Source organism: Mastigoproctus giganteus, chromosome 12 (assembly GCF_048544385.1).
Source record: "Mastigoproctus giganteus isolate SK-2022 chromosome 12, ASM4854438v1, whole genome shotgun sequence".
Taxonomy (NCBI): Eukaryota; Metazoa; Arthropoda; class Arachnida; order Uropygi; family Thelyphonidae; genus Mastigoproctus; species Mastigoproctus giganteus.
In genome coordinates, this window is record NC_143586.1 from 32968742 (window position 1) to 32988603 (window position 19862).

Here is a 19862-nt window from a genome sequence, read left to right on the forward strand (position 1 = left end):
TCACTGCTTCTATTGGAATGAGCAGCAGCCTGAAAAACAAGATGCAGGGGATTTCACAGACTGTTGGTTGTCATGGCGGTACAAGGAAACACATGGGTTGTGCTGGTTAACCAAGAAAGGAACAGGTGCATGTATACTTGTGTCTACACCAATGCTAGGAGTTTGGTAAATAAATTTGATTAATTTGAGGTGTTGGTCAAAATATCAATGGCAGATATTGCTGGGATATCAGAGATGTGGTGTCACACAGATATAAGGAATGGAGAACTGGAATTTGGGGAGTACAATGTGTACAGGAAGGATAGACAGGACAGGATAGGAAGGGAGAAGGGTTTATGCTATTAGTTAAGAAACACATAAAATCCAAGGAAGTGCAGCTAGTCAACATCGCTGGACAGTGCAGTGTCAAGTCAGTTTGGTGTGACATAAGTACTGGGAAATCAAAATTGAGAGTAGGAGTGTGTTATAGGCCTAATGACTCTGATGAGTATAATAAAAAACTGTACAGGGAAATAGAGTGTGCCAGTAAATCAGAGAGTCTTATAATGGGTGATTTTAATTTTCCAGATATTGATTGGAATTTGTGGGTTGGTCACACACTAGCAAGGCTTTTGTGGATTTATCGGATGATTGTTTTCTACATCAACATGTTCAGGAGGCAACTAGAAGGAGTAATACTCTTGATTTGATTATCAGTAGTGATTCTTCATGCATTAAGAATCTGCAGGTAAATGAACCACTAGGTGGCAGTGATCATAGTGTGCTAAAGTGGGATTTACTCAAAGAGGTAACTACTATTAGCGGTAAAGGGAAGGGTTTTTGCTTTCATAAAGGCAACTACGGTGGTCTGAGACAGTATTTAAATTCTATACAGTGAGACCAACTGATGATGTTACCAACAGCAAATTCAAAATGAGTAGCATTCAAAAATTTATCTTGGAAGCTACTAGGCTTTACATACCAACTAAGAAATATTGTTCAAAGTTCAGACCTAAATGGATGTCAGATGAACTAATGAGACATGTCGCAGAGAAGAAAAATGCATGGATACATAAATTAATGGGTGACATGGAAACTACGATAGATATAAGCTGGTCTGTAACCAAGTCACAAAGGAGGGTAGGCAGGCAAAGGCAGATTATGAGAAATCTTTGGCAAAGGTTGCAAAGAAAAACAGCAAAGAGTTCTTTACGTATGTAAACTCTAGAAGGTAACCAAGTCACAAAGGAGGGTAGGCAGGCAAAGGCAGATTATGAGAAATCTTTGGCAAAGGATGCAAAGAAAAACAGCAAAGAGTTCTTTACGTATGTAAACTCTAGAAGGAAGGGGATGAATCAGATTGGTCCACTGCATATCGATGGTTCAACTGTTGATGATCCTGCTCAGGTGGCTAACAAACTAAATGAGTATTTTGCATCTACATTCACACATGAGGAGTTATTCAGGGAAGAGAATGCCAGAGGTGAACTATACTCTGGCAGTGAGCTAGATGGTTTTGTAATAACTGAGAGTAAATTGTTGAAGATAAACATAAAAAAGGCACTCAGGGTGGATAGGATCTATCCAGTTATATTAAAGGACACAGCAAAGGAAATAAGCAAACCCTTAGCCATATCCATAAGAGCTTCTTTGGACTCAAGGGAGGTACCCATGGACTGGAGATGTGCAAATATGACCCCAATTCACAAAGGAGGATCGAGGGAAACACAAGTAATTATAGATCGCTTAGTTTATCTTCTGTTCCAGGAAAATTAATGGACACACTGGTGAAAGAAGCACTGCAGTATCATCTAGACAAGACTATTTATTTCTCGGACACAGCATGGGTTTGTTAAAGGGAAGTCTTGTCTGACCAATTTGATTGGATACTATGATGTGGTCACAAAGCAACTGAATGCAGTGAATAACTTTGATATCATATATTTTGATCTTAGAAAGGCTTTTGATTCTGTTGCACATAGAAGACTGCTGCAAAAATTGGAGCAGTGCGGCATTGGAGGCAAATTGCTGCTATGGATAAAGGGATGGTTGAGTGGGAGAAGACAGAGAGTGGTAATCAATGGACACTGCTCTTCGTGGAGTAATGTTCTTAGTGGAGTCCCTCAGGGTTCAGTGTTAGGTCCATTGTTGTTTTCTGTATTTATAAATGATATTGATGATGGTATATCGGGCTTAATGTCCAAGTTTGCAGACGATACGAAGGTTGGCAGGGTTGTTAATGACAGTATGCTACTTCAATGGGATCTAGAAAAGTTGGGCTGAGAAGTGGCAACTGAAGTTTAACATTGACAAATGCACAGCACTGCTTTTGTCAATGTTAAACAGCACTAAATTTGTCAATGGGGAAGCAGTAACCCCAAAATAACATATCAACTCTGTGGTAATACACTGACAGTGGAAGAGAACGAAAAGGACTTGGGGGTAATATAAAGTTTTCTCAGCAGTGCAGACAGTCTGCAAGAGTAGCTCATGCTGTCTTTTCAGTGATATACAGGAATTTTTGTAGCAAGAATAAGGAGGTGATTATCCCCTTGTATAAGGTGATGGTCAGGCCACACCTTGAATACTGTATACAAGTCTGGAACCTCATTTTAAAAAGGATGTAGAGCTGTTGGAATGAGAACAGAGAAGGGCAACAAGATTAGTGAATGGAACAAAGGGGTGCTCTTACGAAGAAAGGCTTAAGTTTTGCAGATTACAGTGTTTGGAGACTAGGCACCTGCGAGGTAATCTGATTGAGGTGTATAGAGTCTTGAATGGTTTGAGCATGCTCAATGCTGATGGGATTCTTCCTCTTACTCAGAATAATAAATTCAAATTGAGGAAAGACAGAGGTAGGATAGATGTGCGGAAATTTGCCTTTAGCCAGTGGGTAGTTTGGTGGAACAGACTTCCATCTTTTGTTGTGGAAGTTGATAGCCTAAATAAAATTAAGGCTGAGCTGGACAGGTATTTGGAACGAACGGAGGGGTGAAATCGGAGCAGTTTCTTTTTTCTTTCTTTTTTTTTTTTTGGCTGATGCTGCATAAGCTTGCTTTCTTGCATCGTATGCCTCTACTAATGCTAATAAGGAATCTCATTTTTTAATACGGTGTCCTCTTTCAATATATGTCATCCTTTGTGAAACTAATGATTGTATACCTATATCTCTTTAGTGTTATACAATTGTTTTGCTTGCTGGAGCCACTTGTAGTGAAAGGTCTTTCTCTGTAACACCTCTTTGAGTAGTCCATAAAAGATTATAGTTACTTGAAACAAAGGCAGGGATATAAACAGTGTGTGGCAATGTTTCTAAATGCAGATCTTGAATGGTGCCATTTGTACAGGCATCATGAAAAGAGGTGTTATCATGCTGTAAATAAATTCCCCCTCCTCTCTTGATATTAACCCTCAATGTTTGGTCCTGATTTCAAGCAAATTACAGTATGAAGTACTGTTGACAGTTGTCCACTTCATCTAACTCCAGAATAACCCCATTTTTTTTCCAAAACTGTATAGCATCACCTTTCCTGAAAGGCCATTTGTCTGGTCATACAATTACAGTTGCAGGTGGCATGGCTCACAATTTCTTTGGACTTGGAGAGCTGGAACAACAACTTACTTTACTGGCTTACTAACCTTCAGTAGGGCTGTGTTAATATGGAAGTGACTGTATCCAGCATCTGTGAGTCATAATTTCTGTCATAAGAAAGATTAAAGTGAAGATTCTTAGGCCAGAATTAAGGCCAGACAAAAATGTAGCCCACTGCCCACTACATAAAAATGTCCCATTAATGCTATATTTTGCCACTGCCTCACTACAGAAAATGGTTCCTATGATATTCATTTTATCATGCCTTAGACGATGCAGGAAAAATTGCCTTCTGAGTCAGAAATGTAAGATAAACATGATCCTCACATTTGTTCAAGATAATTCTGCAATTTTTGGGCCTTGGAGAAGATGGAATTTTCCATTGAGAGGACTGGACCATTTTTTCCAGGTTATTTTTTGAGTGGTCTATAAAAGATAATAGTCCCTGCAATTTGTTACTTTTATTATGAAAGTAATTATGGAAGAAACAAACTGCAGATAAGCAGAAGACATTGGCACATATCCCAATGTGCATTGTCTAACAGTGACCAGGAATACTATAAAATAGGTTTTTTTTTTTTTTTTTTTTTTTGGTAGTTGTTGGCGCATCGGCTTTTGTGGCCATAATGCACCTCCCAAGGTTTTTGCAGTACTTTGATCCAAGCCCGAGGCAGGATTCGAACCCACAACCTTTGGGTTCCCAGGCAGGCACTTTACCCACCTGGCTAGCCCGGTCGGCATAAAATAGTTCTATGGCACATGTGTGATGCTGTTTGGTGAAAATGGCTGCAAAAGTGTACTTTAGGGAATTGGAGCTTGCATCACGACAACCCCTTCATACTGGACACTTTCTACTCAAGAATTTCTTGAGTAGCAGCCCATCTGCCATACTTAATGGATTAAGCGACTGTGATTTTTTTTCCTTTCTTTTTTGTTTTTAAAGCTTAAAGCTCTAGCCCCCCACCCCGAAAGATCACAGATTTGCAACATCTGAGGAAATTATTCCGAATATGACAAGAGGAGCTATTAGCAATTCCAAATGAAGTCCATCAGAAATACTTCACAAGTTGTAGAAACATTGTAATCAGCATATACAAAGTCACAAAGATTATGCCACACTGCACAAATTGGAGCAGTGTGGCATTGGAAGCAAATTGCTGCTATGGATAAAGGGACGGTTGAGTGGGAGAAGACAGAGAGTGGTAATCAATGGACACTGCTCTTCGTGGAGTAATGTTCTTAGTGGAGTCCCTCAGGGTTCAGTGTTAGGTCCATTGTTGTTTTCTGTACTTATAAATCATATTGATGATGGTATATCGGGCTTAATGTCCAAGTTTGCAGACGATACGAAGGTTGGCAGGGTTGTTAATGACAGTACGCTGTTGCAGCAGGATCTGGAAAGGTTGGGCAGATGGTCTGAGAGGTGGCAAATGAAGTTTAATATTGACAAATGTAAAGTGCTGCATATGGGAAGCAGTAACCCCAGAGTAACATATGAACTCTGTGGTACTACACTGACAGTGGTAGAGAATGAAAAGGACCTGGGGGTAATTGTGCAGGCAGATATGAAGTTTTCTGAGCAGTGCAGATGGTCTGCGAGAGTAGCTCATGGTGTCTTATCAATGATATATAGGAATTTTTCTAGCAGGCATAAGGAGGTGATTATCCCCTTGTATAAGGCAATGGTCAGGCCACACCTTTGAGTACTGTATATTCTGCAGGCCTCATTTTAAGAAGGATGTAGAGCTGTTGGAATGAGTACAGAGAAGGGCAACAAGATTAGTGAATGGAACAAAGGGTTGGAACAAAAAGTTTTCTCTCTTATAAAGAAAGGCTTAAGTTTTGCAAATTACAGTGTCTGGAGACTAGGCACCTGAGAAGTGATCTGATTGAGGTATATATAGCCTTGAATGGTTTGAGCATGCTCAATGCTGATGGGATTCTTCCTCTTGCTCAGAATAATCACGAGAGGGCATAAATTCAAATTGAGGAAAGACAGTTGTAGGATAAATGTGCGGAAGTTGGCCTTTAGCCAGCGGGTGGTTAATTGCTGGAACACACTTCCATCTGTCGTTGTAGAAGTTGATACCTTAAATAGATTCAAGGCAGAACTTGACAAACATTTGGAGTGAGTGGATGGGTGAAATAAGGGTTTTTTTTTTTTTTTTTTGGCTGATGCTATATAAGCTTGCTTACTTGCTAATGCTAATAAGAGCAGAAGAATCCTTTTTGCACGATATAAGACAGGACTGAGTTTTAGAAGGATTGAAATTAAGTTATCTTCGCCCCACTGGAGAAATACCTGGAGATCAGAATTTAAGTGAATGGTAGTGGATGTTTGAGAAGTTGAAGCTGTTTGAACAGAGCAAGATTTCTCAAACTGGAAGGTAGAATGCAATGTGCTATCATCAGCAAAACTATGGATACAATTTCCGGTGAATGGAAGGAAGTCATTAATATATAAGAGGAAAAGTGTGGGAGAAAGAAATGAACCTTGATAAACACCTGCATTAGTGGAGAAGTTAGAAGATGGAGAGCCGTCTACCATTAACCAGTGAGTGGTCAGAGATAAAACTGGATAGTCAGTTACAAAAAACAGCTGGCAAACCATAGGATGGAATATCTGCAATAAGGCCTCTGAGGTTGGGATTATTCATACTACCAATTTTAAACACACACACCAACCGTTTATGACTGGTTGAATAATGAAATAAAACAAAATAAAATAATAGAAAAGACTGTAAAATAATATTTACAAAAAACTTTTAATCATTTACAAAAAACTAAACTATAACAAAAGTAAAATAAGTTAAAATGCATTAAAATATAAATATAAAAGCGATAAAAAGACGATAAAAAACACTAGAGCTTTCGGAGGTGTCTTCCTCCTTCCTCAGTAATAGTGGACTTAAATGACACATCCTTAAATACCAGGTTCACGGCACACGTGGATGACCAGGCGCATACTCAGCATTCCTTTCACTTGTACCGGAACCGGAAGTGGACTGGACACGTGGAAAATTAAAACGTTTGTCTCTTGTCAAAACCACCCCTCAAAAAGGGGGTGAAGCCTAACTTCCCTGTCTTTGTTTATACTATTGTTACCAGAGGATCCAATCCACAGACTTTCCAGCCACTTGCGGTCCCAGAATCTATGCGCCCGGTCAAGGATGACAGCGTTGTCGAAACCACCCCCTTTTTGAGGCGGTGGTTTTGACAAGAGACAAACGTTTTAATTTTCCACGTGTCCAGTCCACTTCCGGTTCCGGTACAAGTGAAAGGAATGCTGAGTATGCGCCTGGTCATCCACGTGTGCCGTGAACCTGGTATTTAAGGATGTGTCATTTAAGTCTCACTATTACTGAGGAAGGAGGAAGACACCTCCGAAAGCTCTAGTGTTTTTTATCGTCTTTTTATCGCTTTTATATTTATATTTTAATGCATTTTAACTTATTTTACTTTTGTTATAGTTTAGTTTTTTGTAAATGATTAAAAGTTTTTTGTAAATATTATTTTACAGTCTTTTCTATTATTTTATTTTGTTTTATTTCATTATTCAACCAGTCATAAACGGTTGGTGTGTGTGTTTAAAATTGGTAGTCATAGGATGGAAGCTTATTTAGAAGACTTTTATGCCAAACACATTCTGACCTCCATTATAGAAACCACTACCTGAGCCGAGGCTCATCCGTGGCTAGTTCTAAAATGGGAAATAAAGTCTATACTGAAATCCTTTTTATTATATTAAATTTTGCAACGCAATAAACCATAAAGAAAGAAATTAACAAAACAATAACGCTCGGCAACTTAGCCTCGTGCTAGGAAAATCAATCTCAAGTTTCATCTTTATTGATCTTGATAGCCCGAGTTGACATCCCTGCCACGTGGAGGCGTGCCTCTACTATCCAGCAATCTTACTCTTCTTTTAAATACGCTATTTACATAATTATTAAAATAAGTAAAGAGACGCCGGTCATTAAACATAACATAGAGGAGCTCCTTCTCCAGAATGCCCAAAGATAGTTCTAGAGTATGCCTTAAATCTGCATATTGACTGCAATACATCATGACATGTTCAGATGTCTCTTCTTCACCGCAAGAGCACAATCCAGTATCATGCAGACTTAGTTGGTATAGTTTATGAGCCAATCCATGTCCGGTTACCAAAAATGTTGATTGTAATCCAAATTGTAACCAGCTCTTATTTCTAAAATCAACTATATCAACTCTTGGCAGAAACATATATGTTTGCCGCCCTTTTTCTGATGTATCCCAATATTCCTGCCATTTTATCTTAATTTCATTCACAAATCTTTTCTTCTCTAATTTTACATCTGCTTTTGTATATTCTTTATTAGCATCTGGACATGTGCTCACACCAAGTACAGTTTTCTTGATATTTCTTTTTGTCAAATATGAGAGTCCTGCAACAAGTACTACATAATAAGCTGGCATCTTTCCAGCTAATACCTGCAAGGCGTCTGAAGACACCGTCCGGCATGCCCTTGTAATACCAAGCAAAGCAAATCTTTGTGCTTGAATCAAGTATTTTTGAATAACAACATTATTTAATTTATTAACCCAAGCTCCAGCACCATAAGATATTATGGGAACAAACAAACATTCGTACAATAAATTTAATGCCCTTCCCTTAATACCCCAATCTTTCCGTATAACTCTTCGAAGCTTGGCATATAATGTACAGATCTTCTCTTTTAAATACTTGACATGCTCGGTAAAAAAGAGCCTTTCTTCTAATTTTAGACCTAAATATTTTACTACTCGGGCATACCGAACAGGCCTCTCCATCAACCTCACAGATGGGACTCTATTCATACTTAGTTTCCCCTTTAGCAACATCTGAACAGTCTTCTCTTTTGATATCAGCAGTCTATGCTTCAATGTCCATTCTTGCAAGATCACAAGAGCTTCATTAGCCCTACTCTCAATTACTGATCTTGCATTTCCCTTCACTAAAATAACCAAGTCGTCGGCATACGCTATTTTTACAGCATCAGAATCCATGTTTAAATACTCATCAAACACAATATTCCAGGCATAGGGACCGATAACCGAACCTTGCGGACATCCTCTTGTTATTTCTTTAACAACCTGATTGTATCCAGTTTTAACAACCACATTCCTATTACAAAAATAATCTTCAAAGACTATATTTAAACTCGTATTATTAATATCTCTAATTCTGGAGAGGACACTACTCCAGCAAAGATGGTCAAAGGCACCTTTAAAATCCACAAAGATAGCAAGCACATATCTTTCATCACTTCTTTCTACCATCTGCATTAATTTACAGATTGCATCCTCAGTTGATAACTCTTTTTTATAACCATATTGACAACTAGAAGACATTTCATTATATTTAGGTTTCATTATAAGCCGATTAATACATATTCTTTCAAAAGTTTTTCCTAACACAGAAAGTAAAGCAATAGGTCGATATGAGCTTGCTTCATTTAACATACGATCTGTATCTTTAATTAAAAGAGATATCCGTGCCTTTTTCCACCCAGCCGGAAATACACCCTCTTCCAGACATTTATTGTACATATTTAGATACAATTCTGGCAATATACCATATGTCCTTTTCATAACTGACACTTCTATTTTGTCAAGGCCCAGTGACCGGCCATCCCCTGCCTGGTCCATTGCTTGATCTATGTCTTGAATTTGCAATTTGTCTTCCAAAACTAATTTACTCGGATCCTGCTTTTGCCATAAATTTCCATGCTCACTACCTTCTGGAAAGAGCTCCTCTAAGATCTTATTTACAGAATCTTCCCACGTCAAGGTCTGTTCATAACCACTTCCTATCGTACACATTATATTTGATAAATTCTTTTTGTTGTTAATAAGCCTAAAAATTGATTTCCAGGGATCTCTGGAACCCTGTTCACTCACATACTTCTGCCACATCTGCTGTTTGGTTCTGCTGACAGACCTCACATAATCCCTTCTATTGTTTTTATATATTTCTTTATAAATTTCACACAGCTCGTTATTCCCATTCCTTCTCACCTGCTGAAATTTTCTTCTGCTAACAAATGTCTGTTTCCTTTTATCAGTTAATTCTGGAGTCCACCAGAATACAGGTCTTATAACACCTTGCCTATTTTTCATACTTTTAATACAAGCTTCATTTAATATTAACGTAAGTTGTTCAACATAATCATTGGAAGAAAGGCAATTCCAATCTATTTCTCTTACTCTACTTAAAAATACATCATCGAATCTTGGCCACCTCGCAACTTTATCAAAATATCTATCCACATCATACCTTACTCTTACAAAATCATTCATATCATAAGTAAAAGAGATGGCATTATGGTCACTAGTGGTGCACTGCTCACAAACTTTCCAATTCTTAATCTTTCCCACTATACTATTTGTTACTAAGGTAAGATCTATGTGGGACTGCCCATGCACTGTGGAATAAGTTGGTGCATGCCCAGGTGTATTTAACACTTCCATTCCCGTGGCAACTACACATTCCTCTAACAACATTCCTCTATCGTCAGTTACTTCTCCTCCCCAAAGCGGAGAGGTAGCATTTGAGTCTAGAGCAATTACAACCCCACAAGAGCCAATCATACTATAAACCTTTTCCAAATATTCTATATATTGTTTAATATTTGCAGATGGCTGACAATAAACTGAAACTACATACAATTTACCAAATTTCCCTTGTATTTCACAACATACATAATTCTCACTACACAATACCAAAACTTTCGTTACAACTATATCAAAATCTTTAATTATCACAGCCGTCATAGGGTTTTTCCCACAAAACACAACTTTATAAGACTTTGGATATCCAACAACACAACTATTTAATACGTATGGCTCCTGCAGGAGTGCCACGGAAATATTCTCTTCTTCCATGTACTTATTAATTTGTAATGAAACAGCTTTTGCCTTTTGAGCATTTAACTGTAATAACTTTAATTTTTTATCCATAAACAATTTTCCTTTTGTAAATTTCCATAGCTTTATTGTATTCTGGGCACTTCTTATCCACAGCAGCATGAGCAGTATCACTATTTCTACCTCTACAATTACAACATATAGGACTCTTCTCACGATCAGGACAGTCCTTATATGAGTGAGCTCCAGCACAGCGACCACACATAGCATCCCTCTTACAATACTTTGCGACGTGGCCAAAAGCTAAGCACTTAAAACATTGAGTAACAGAAAACACTTCCTTTAATTTGTATGCCATCCATCCTATGAATAATCTATTCTTACTTTTAACAACCTGCCATAAATTTGGTGATAATTGAACAATCCAGTTATTTAACTTAGTGTTTTTATTCATGTTAACAGTCATAAACTCAGCACCTTCCTTAAACTTCTGTTCACTAATTCCAAATTCTTTAAAATTCTTGAGCCATAGCTGTTGCAAAAAATCATCTTTTGCTATATCTTGCTGCACATCAAACACAACTATTTTGGGGAAAATCGGCCTAGGAATAACATATTTCAATCCCAATTCCTGTATTTTTGAACAAGTCTTTAATTTGGTAAGATCATCACTCGTCTCTGCCTCTACTAACACACCTCTGTCTCTTATTGGCTTCAAATTACGCACTTTAATACTTGAAAGCATGGGTCTTACTTGCTCCAATATATCTGATTTTACTTCTTCACTCGTTTTATACTTGTCAGTTGCAGCTTTTATTATCATTACCTTTGGCACCGTATCAATTATGTTACTTTTCACAACCGACGAATATGTCTGCTCACTCTGTCTTACTTCTTTTCGTTTTAGTCTATCCTTTAACAAGATGTTTTCCAATTGCACTTCTTGAGCTTTTTTCTCCAACTTGTCCCATTTTTCCATAATCATTCCTACTGCAGCTGTTGGAACTCTAGTTTGTCTGTCCCAAAGAAACGCATGCAACTCACTTCTTACTTGTCGAATATAATCAAATCCTTCTATATCCAATTTATCACCCACACTATCTTCTTTTCGCTTTCTCTTCTTTCTTTTTTCACCATTACTTGCATTATCAGTCTTATTACCACTCACCTTCTTCACTTTTTCTTTCTTCTTTGATTCTTTTTGCGTGTTCTGTTGAGAATCTGGCAAAGATGATGATCTTTTCTTTACAGGTGTTCTTACCAAAGTTTTCCCACAAAATAACTCTAATTCTGTCAGTTCTTGTGCTTCTGTCAACACTTTTTCCTTTATTACTTCTACTTCTTCTTCTGTTAATTCACCCGAGGCTGCCAGCAGATCCTTATCATCCATGGAAATAAGATTTTCTTCACTTGAAGAAGACATTATGTTATATATAAATATAAAACAATTTATTTACAATTAAAATCTGATTATCAAAGTGACAACCAGCAAACTATTTACAATATTTACACCAAGCAATATGAGTAAACAGGGTGCCGTTAATCCAAAGCCAAAATGGAATATTAAAATCACTCAGAAACTATTCAATGAGTGCTCTAAAAACAGCTCCGCCCAAGTTAAACAGGAGGAGGTCCCAGAGGCCTGTTTTGTAATCTAGAGCAACCTTGTTCAAAAGCAAAACTGATTCCAAGTAGGGCACGGAAATGCTCAAATAATTTAGTTTAAGAGCGTAAAAGCTCAACTCAAACTCACAATAAGAGCACAGAAATGCTCAAAAACACCTCAAAAGGGGAAATTTAAAACCCCCTTTTGAGAAACTCAAAACAAGAACCTCGTCCCCTTGTCTTAGCTCAACTTCGCCAGGCAGGGGAAAATCACCCCTGCCTGCCCACCCCGGACCACGAGGAGGTGTGAGCTCGGACACTGGTTTTGGCTCAGAACAACACAACACTTGTGACTCGCACGAGCGTTGATAAGCGTTGACACACTCACTAACTAAGCAAGATTTGTCAAAGATTGCCTCAGCGTCGCCTCCGGGGCTTATGCCAAACACAATCCAAAGCCTTTGAGATGTCAAGAGCAACTGCTTGTGTTTCTCGGAACTTTTCTGTTGAATTTGTCCATAAATGGGTAACATAAGCCAGAATGTCACCAGCGGATCGACACTGACGGAATCCATACTGGCGTTTATTGATCAGACAGGTTTCTAGGTAGTTTAAGAGTAGGCGATTAATTGATTTCTCCATTACTTTAGAAAGAGTAGAAGTAATTGCAGTGGGACAATAATTGGATGGGAGGGATTTGTCACCTTTTTAAGAACTGGCTGGATATGAGCAAATTTCCAAGCAGAAGGAAAAACACCTTTGGAATAAGGAAGTGAAAAAAGTGGCAAAGAACAGAAGTAAGTTCTGGAGCTCAGGTTTTGATAACAAGTGGAGAAATACCATCAGGACCTGGAGCTTTCTTAGCATCAGATTCATCAAAATCCTTCTGACATCATTTTGAGGAAGACCACAGCAGGCATTAAATGGAGTGTACTGGGAATGGTTTGAGGTGATTTACTAAGATCATCAATACATGAATTGTAAGAAAAATAGGATGCTGGCAGGTCAGATTTATCTTTGGCTGATTTGGCAACAGAACCATCTGGTTTTGACAGAAGTGGGGCCAGAGATGGGCAAAAGTTGCAGCCAATAGCTTTGGCAAGAGACCAGAATGCTTGGCTACCATTGGATGAGAAGCAAGTTTTTCGGCTCTTAGCCTGTTTTACAAAGTATAAATGATACTTAATGCTATGTTGCTTATAAAGACGTAGTACTGGAAATATTTTATAATAAAAATTCAGAAATGTTATACAATTTCAGAGAATATAGGCTTAGTGGTTCGCTAAAAAAGATTTTACGTTGAAAGGGGTTCGCGAGTCAAAAAAGGTTGAAAACTGCTGCCATAGAGATAGGGAGGTCATAATCCTACTGTACAAGGCAATTGTAAAACCACATTTGGAATACTGTGTTCAAGTATACAGACCTCATCTGAAAAAAGATCGAACTTCTTGAAAGGATCCAAAGACATGCAACTTGAATAGTGAGATCAGCAGAAGGCAACCGTATCAGGAAAGACTTCAATTATGTGGGCTACAGAGCTTGGTAACCAGGCACCTCAAGTTGACCTGATTGAGGTTTACAAGGCTCTGAGATGGACAGTAAAATGAATGAAGGTGGAATTTTGGCTGTTCTAAAGAATTCCAGAATTAAATTCAAATTACAGGGGTTGAGGTTTAGATTAGATTGTAAAAAAAAATTTTAGCCAGCAAGTCATTGATAGCTGGAATAAGTTGCCCTCACAGGTAGTTGAGGCTGACAGTTTGTATAAATTCAAAGGTCAGCTGGATACTTACCTGTGTGAGGAGGGAAGCATATAATTTGTGTTTTCTTATCTACTTGGTGGGAGTTTTTTTTTTTTTTTTTTACCAGGCATCAAAAGTTTGTGGTTTCCTTGCACTATATGGCTCTTACTATTACTGTTACTTAGTCTTAGAGGTTTGAACAGTTGTTTGCCTACTGTACTGTTAAAGTGGAGATTTTTTTTTAAAGGAAAGAAAAGCTATAGAAAATATGTTTGGTTGAAACCTTGAATTTCTTAAAACATTGCTTTTGACTAATAAAAGTCATTTTTCACAAAAATGGCTTTTGTGTTCTTCATCAAATGTCACTTTGCAACTGTGCTAACTCATATCATAAATTGAAACCATGTTTCAAACCTGTGTAACTGTGGGGAATCCCCTTTAGGTCACTTGGGAGCAGTTAAATTATAGTTTGATATATACTTGAATTATAGTAATTCAAGGATGCAGTTGTTTATAAAAACCTGATGTAATGTTATAACTGTTTCTTGAAAATGATTGTTGCTCTCTTCCCAATATGTTTTGTGAATTTTTGTTTCAGGAGAAGAGATTCAACAATCCCTAACTTAAATGATGTAGACCTAATTTGGCAAGAATGCACATTAATTTTAATTGACACACAGTCCATCTGCATTACAACATTGCAATTTCAAGATACAAAGTCAGTCCCCAAACTTCCTGATCACACCTCATATAGTATATACAGTAATGATCATACTAGCCAGTGAAATCATTACATTCTCTCCTAACAGCACTAGATATGTTTTGTAATCTCATAAATAACCACTTAGATGGTTATTTATGAGATAATTAATAATTAATGTAATTTTGTATGAAAATTTGCTTCACTAAATATATTATAAACATTTTTGCTACATACCTTTGATGAGTTTTGGTTTACAGTATTTTTCTTATTATATGTTCCAAGACTTAATGGTTATTCATAATTCGACATTTCTGATTGATAATTCTTCATAAGAAAATTTTATATTGATATTTTTATTAATATACTTTTTTTTCAAAAGCTGCATTTTTTGTTATTTTAGATCACCCTTTTGTAAAGAAAGTGCAGGAAAAGTTAAGTTCTTTGTCAAAGAGTCTAAGTCACAAATTACAAGCATTGATGGATAAAATTGAACAACTTCGTTCTGATTCATCATGGGATGAATATGAAGATGAAAGCAGAAATGTACCAAATACTGAGTGTGTAGATGTAGATTCTGAAGAAGATATATGAACATAAAAATTTTAATTTGTATAAAGTGTACATCACAAGAGATATACTCTGTTAAGGCTGAAGTAGAAATAAATAGAAATTATAACACTGAGGATCCTAACAAGCATGTACAAAAATTTTGATATATTGTTGAAGGATACCCTTGTTATATTGAAAAGTTTAGGAGTAGAGAGTTTGCCGTCTTAATCAGTTATTTATAAATTTGGTATTTAATTTCAATATATAAAGAAATACAATGCCACATGATGACTCTTGGAGAGATCTCATAAACCATCTTCTTTTTCGTATCATTTCTCTTTCTCTACAAGCTCATTAAACTTATTACTTATTCCTTCTCTGAATTTTTCACTGTTAAATTAACATGTTTATTCTCAGAATTTGTCATTGTTAAATTATCCTATTTAAGTAATACTTTAGAAAAGAGCTTGAATTCTGCCTTTGATGTTCTTAATACTAGCAGTGTAATTCATTACATTTGGAATATGTGATTAGTTATATATGACCAGTGGAATAATTTTACCTTAGTATGAAATAGTTATAAAGAATCCTGCAACCTGTTGAATAATCTATTCAGATACATTTATTGAGTGGTGCGTCCGTAGCCAGGTGGGAAGGAGCAGCAATGCGTAGCACACGCTTCTTGATTAGACCGGGGTTCAAGCCCGTCACCACCAAATACGGAGGATGCGGAAAGGTCAGGGAATGACCACCGCATATCTCGGAGCAATATGGCCTTAGTTGCTAATGCTCCTAAAAAAAAAAAAAAAAAAAACATTTTAACACATTTATTGCAATACTTAGAAAGGTCACTTCATCATTCCACTCTTCTATAAATAATATTCTCACAATGCTATCTGTGGAATATAAAATTTATCAAAGAAATGTTGTTAAGCTTGTGCTTTGTTGAAGCTTATTGTATGAAATGGAAATTGTAAATACACTTTTTATTTTGAAAAATTATAACTTGGAAGATTCATATCATACCTGTGAGAGCAACTTGTTAAACCAGCTTAACAAGCTTCTATAATTGTAAAATTGTATGGCCAAAATTTGGACAACTTTTGTTTGCAGGAAAAAATATGTTGCTGCTTGACTTTTCTCCTATGCCATGTTCGTGGTTCATATTGACTGCTGTGGCCTTTGAGAATTTATATGTGAGGGGCTCCCAGTTTATACCCATCTCTTACAAGATTAATTGGCAAAATATCAAAATGGTTATCCATTGGCTGGGAAAAATTTATAATCCCCTTAAATATAAGTTAAAAATTGTTGTTAATATACAGTCTCCAAAATTGCTTTTAATTTTAGCATAGGTATGAAACAGTTATAAAGAATCCTGCAACCTGTTGAATAATCTATTCAGATCCATTTATTGAGTGGAAATAATAATTGTGATATGATAAGTTAACACATTTATTGCAATACGTAGAAAGGTCACTTCATCATTCCACTCTTCTATAAACAATATTCTCACAGTGCTATCTGTGGAATATATTGACCTGAAACTTTTTAGGATCTCAACAAACTGAAATATATAAAAATGTTAATTGTAAAAGCTTAAATTAAATTTTGCATAAAAACACACTCAGACATTTGTAGTTCTATCAGTTGATGAAGTGGGACTGGGATGCTCATATCTCAGGAGAAAATATATTTTCATCAATTATGTAGGTTTCAACCAAATAGTTGCAGTTCCTCTAAATTGTTATTTTGTGTTTGAATCAACAAGATTGTTTTTGGGAAAATTTTGACACTTCAAGTGGGTTTCAATAACATTTCAAAAAGATTCTGCATCTTTCTTTCAACAAATTATAATTTACAAAGCGCAATAAAAATTAAACAAAATTAAAAGTTAAACAAATGAACTTTTTTTTAAAATGGCTATCATTACTATTCTTGGATAGTATCATTACTATTCTTGGAAAACATAGGAAATTTCAAGATCATTAAATTTTTAAGGAACTATAATCAGTCACTGGGAATTATTGGCGGAATAGTTGTGCTACCTGATAGCTTTGCGATAGAAATTTTCAGGATACCAAATTGTATGTAAAAATACTCAAATATTTATTACTGTTATTTTCAAGGTCACAGTCAGTCTACCGAGTCAGCCATTTTCACGAGATAAAAGAACTACAGCAGTGCCACCTGCTTATTCAGTGGGATTAGAAATTCGGCATAAATTGCATAAAATTATTAAACTGCGACATCACCATTGTATAAGAGCTACCGCTTCTATATCAGGATACCAAATCACTAATTGAAAGAGCTGCGTAAGGCTTGGCAGATTGGCAGCTTAAATCCCTAGCCCGGATAAATGGTGAAGGTTGGCATGGAAAGTAGATGTGTCAGGGCTATCGAACAAAGGACGGATCCGGTTAAAGAAGTTAGTTCAGCTAGAGATGAAGAAGGAGTTGAAAAGTGTTAGAATAGGAACATTGGGGCAATGAATGGAAAGAGCAGAGTGCCGACCCCATATGAACGTGGGAAGAAGGCGAGGACAAAGAAGAAGAAAAAGTTAAAGGAAGGAAAATTTCTGTATGGGCAGTTAAAAACTCATGATTGATCCAGTGAAATTGATATCATCCTTCAATATTATTGAAAGCCCGATTTCTTTAGGTCATACTTCTTCCCAGTATCAAATGACACTTTTTTTTCCCACTTCCATTATTGTAGGATTCAATATCACGCAAGTTTTGTCATGCTTCATTTTTATTAATTTGAATATGAGGGCAGATGTTTTAGCCAGCAGAACAAACCATACTAATGGTGTATGAGCATTTTCATTTACTATATATACTGTGTAAACAACTGAAAAATATTTACTGCATTATGAAAATATGACATCTAACATTTCAGAAGAATCATGTAACTTTGTTGTAATATAATACATTATAAAGCTATAATGTTAAATTTCTCATTATGAAATCGTTTTACCACTGATGAAATATACAGAATAAAATAAATAATATATACAGTTAAAATTCGATAGAATAAAAGCACATGCTTGTTTATAAAAGACCACACACCACTCCAAATGTTTCTAGATTTGTACTATGTAAATAATATATTCAGTTTTAACTGTATATACAGCAATCCCTCGATTGATGCACTTAATGCGTCTCGCAAAACAGTGCCACACTAATCGAAAGCGCATAAATCGAACTTAATAACCCATGGAAAATAATGTAATTGGTTCCGTGAATTTTTTATTTATTCTTGAAATTATACAGTACTGTATTTTTTTAAATTTCTTTCAACAAATTATAATTACAAAGCACAATAAAAATTAAACAAAATTAAAAGTTAAAGGAAAATATTTTACTTTTTTAAAAAAAATTTAGTAAGTGTAGTTTGATGTGTATCCTCCTCCTTCCTCTTTTCATACATCTGTCAATAAGAAATTAAAGCTTCCACTTTTCAACAAATTTTACTGCTGCATTCTACATTAGAGTCAGCATCTAAGCATTGCCGCTTAGTTGCTGGCCATTGTTAAAAACTTCAATAGTGCAAAAAGTCTCATCAAACTCCTTTCGAGTGACCTCTTTCAAACCTCTTTCTTATGGGTAGTTGCATCACCTTGACAATCATCAGCAGCTTCGTACGCTTGTTGGGTATCTAAATTTAGAAGATTGCTATTGCTCAGTTCTTAAGAATGGGATTCAATTAATTCTTGAACATTTTGGTTGTCTAACTCATTAAAACCAAGGTCCTTTCTGATGCGAGTTATTTCTTCAACAACTCCTTCCATTTCTTTTGGAAAGCCTTTAAATTCATTTGCACAGTGAGGAAGAAGATGCTTCCACATGGCTTTCATATTGCTTGATGTAAGTTCAAACCATGACTGATGAATATTTTCAATGGCATCTTTGATGCTTTACTTTTTCCAGAATTCTATTAATGAAATTGCATTCTCTACAGATGTTGCTTGAATTGCCTGTTTAAATTAAAGCCCTTCTCAGGTAGTAAGCTTTAAAAGTTGCGATAGCCCTTTAATCTATCAGTTGCAGCAAGGAAGTTGTATTAGGTGGTATAAATATCACTTTGATATTTTCACGCAAGGAATCAAGAGCAATGGGATGACCAGGAGCATTGTCCAAAATTAAAGCTTTAAAATCATGATTATTTTTTCTGCAATAATTTTCAACTGTTGGGCAAAAATAGCCTGTAAACCATTCTTCAAATACAGCTCTAGTCTGTACTTAGAGAGATTCGTTTTTTGGTTACAGTCTTCAACTATTTCAAGTTGTTTGTATACATTCGGAACTTGGCACAGCCTTACTTTTTTCTTTGTACTCATCTGCTTTGCTCAAAATTGCTCATATTGTTGATTCACCCATCTGATGGTCCTGTCTTATTTTTACTGTCATGCTTTTTTTTTATTATTTCTAGTTTTTCTTCTAAGGAAATAACTTTTTGACTCTTCTGTATACGATCACTTTTCACTTCAATATTTCTTTTGCTCATAGCTGAGGGTAAATTACGTATTAGCTAAACTTTAAGAAAAAACAAAAAAAATATGTACATGTACTGTTAGCAGTTGATACAGTTGTCTGATAAATTAATTTAGCAGACAACCATACAGACATAGGAAAACTTGTGGCTTACAAAGAAAATATTTTATTTGAGATTTCAGTTATATGAAATTGAAGCGGTGACTAAATAAACGCTTGAAAAATATGGACTCACATTATAGCTACCGCATTAATCGAATTTTTGTACCGCACTAATTGATTTTTGGTATCAAAAAATTTAGCACATTAAT

The 19862-nt window shown here is 36.1% G+C and overlaps 1 protein-coding gene across 1 annotated transcript in view; it reads left to right on the forward strand.

The window, feature by feature from the left end:
* Positions 1–15097, forward strand: part of LOC150076864 (TATA box-binding protein-associated factor RNA polymerase I subunit A-like) — a 141215-nt gene extending 126118 nt beyond the window's left edge. Inside the window, exon 13 of the mRNA XM_090385705.1 lies at positions 14907–15097. Coding sequence (XP_090241831.1) covers positions 14907–15097 — 191 coding nt within the window. The remainder of the gene's footprint in view (positions 1–14906) is intronic.
* Positions 15098–19862: the final 4765 nt, after the last annotated feature.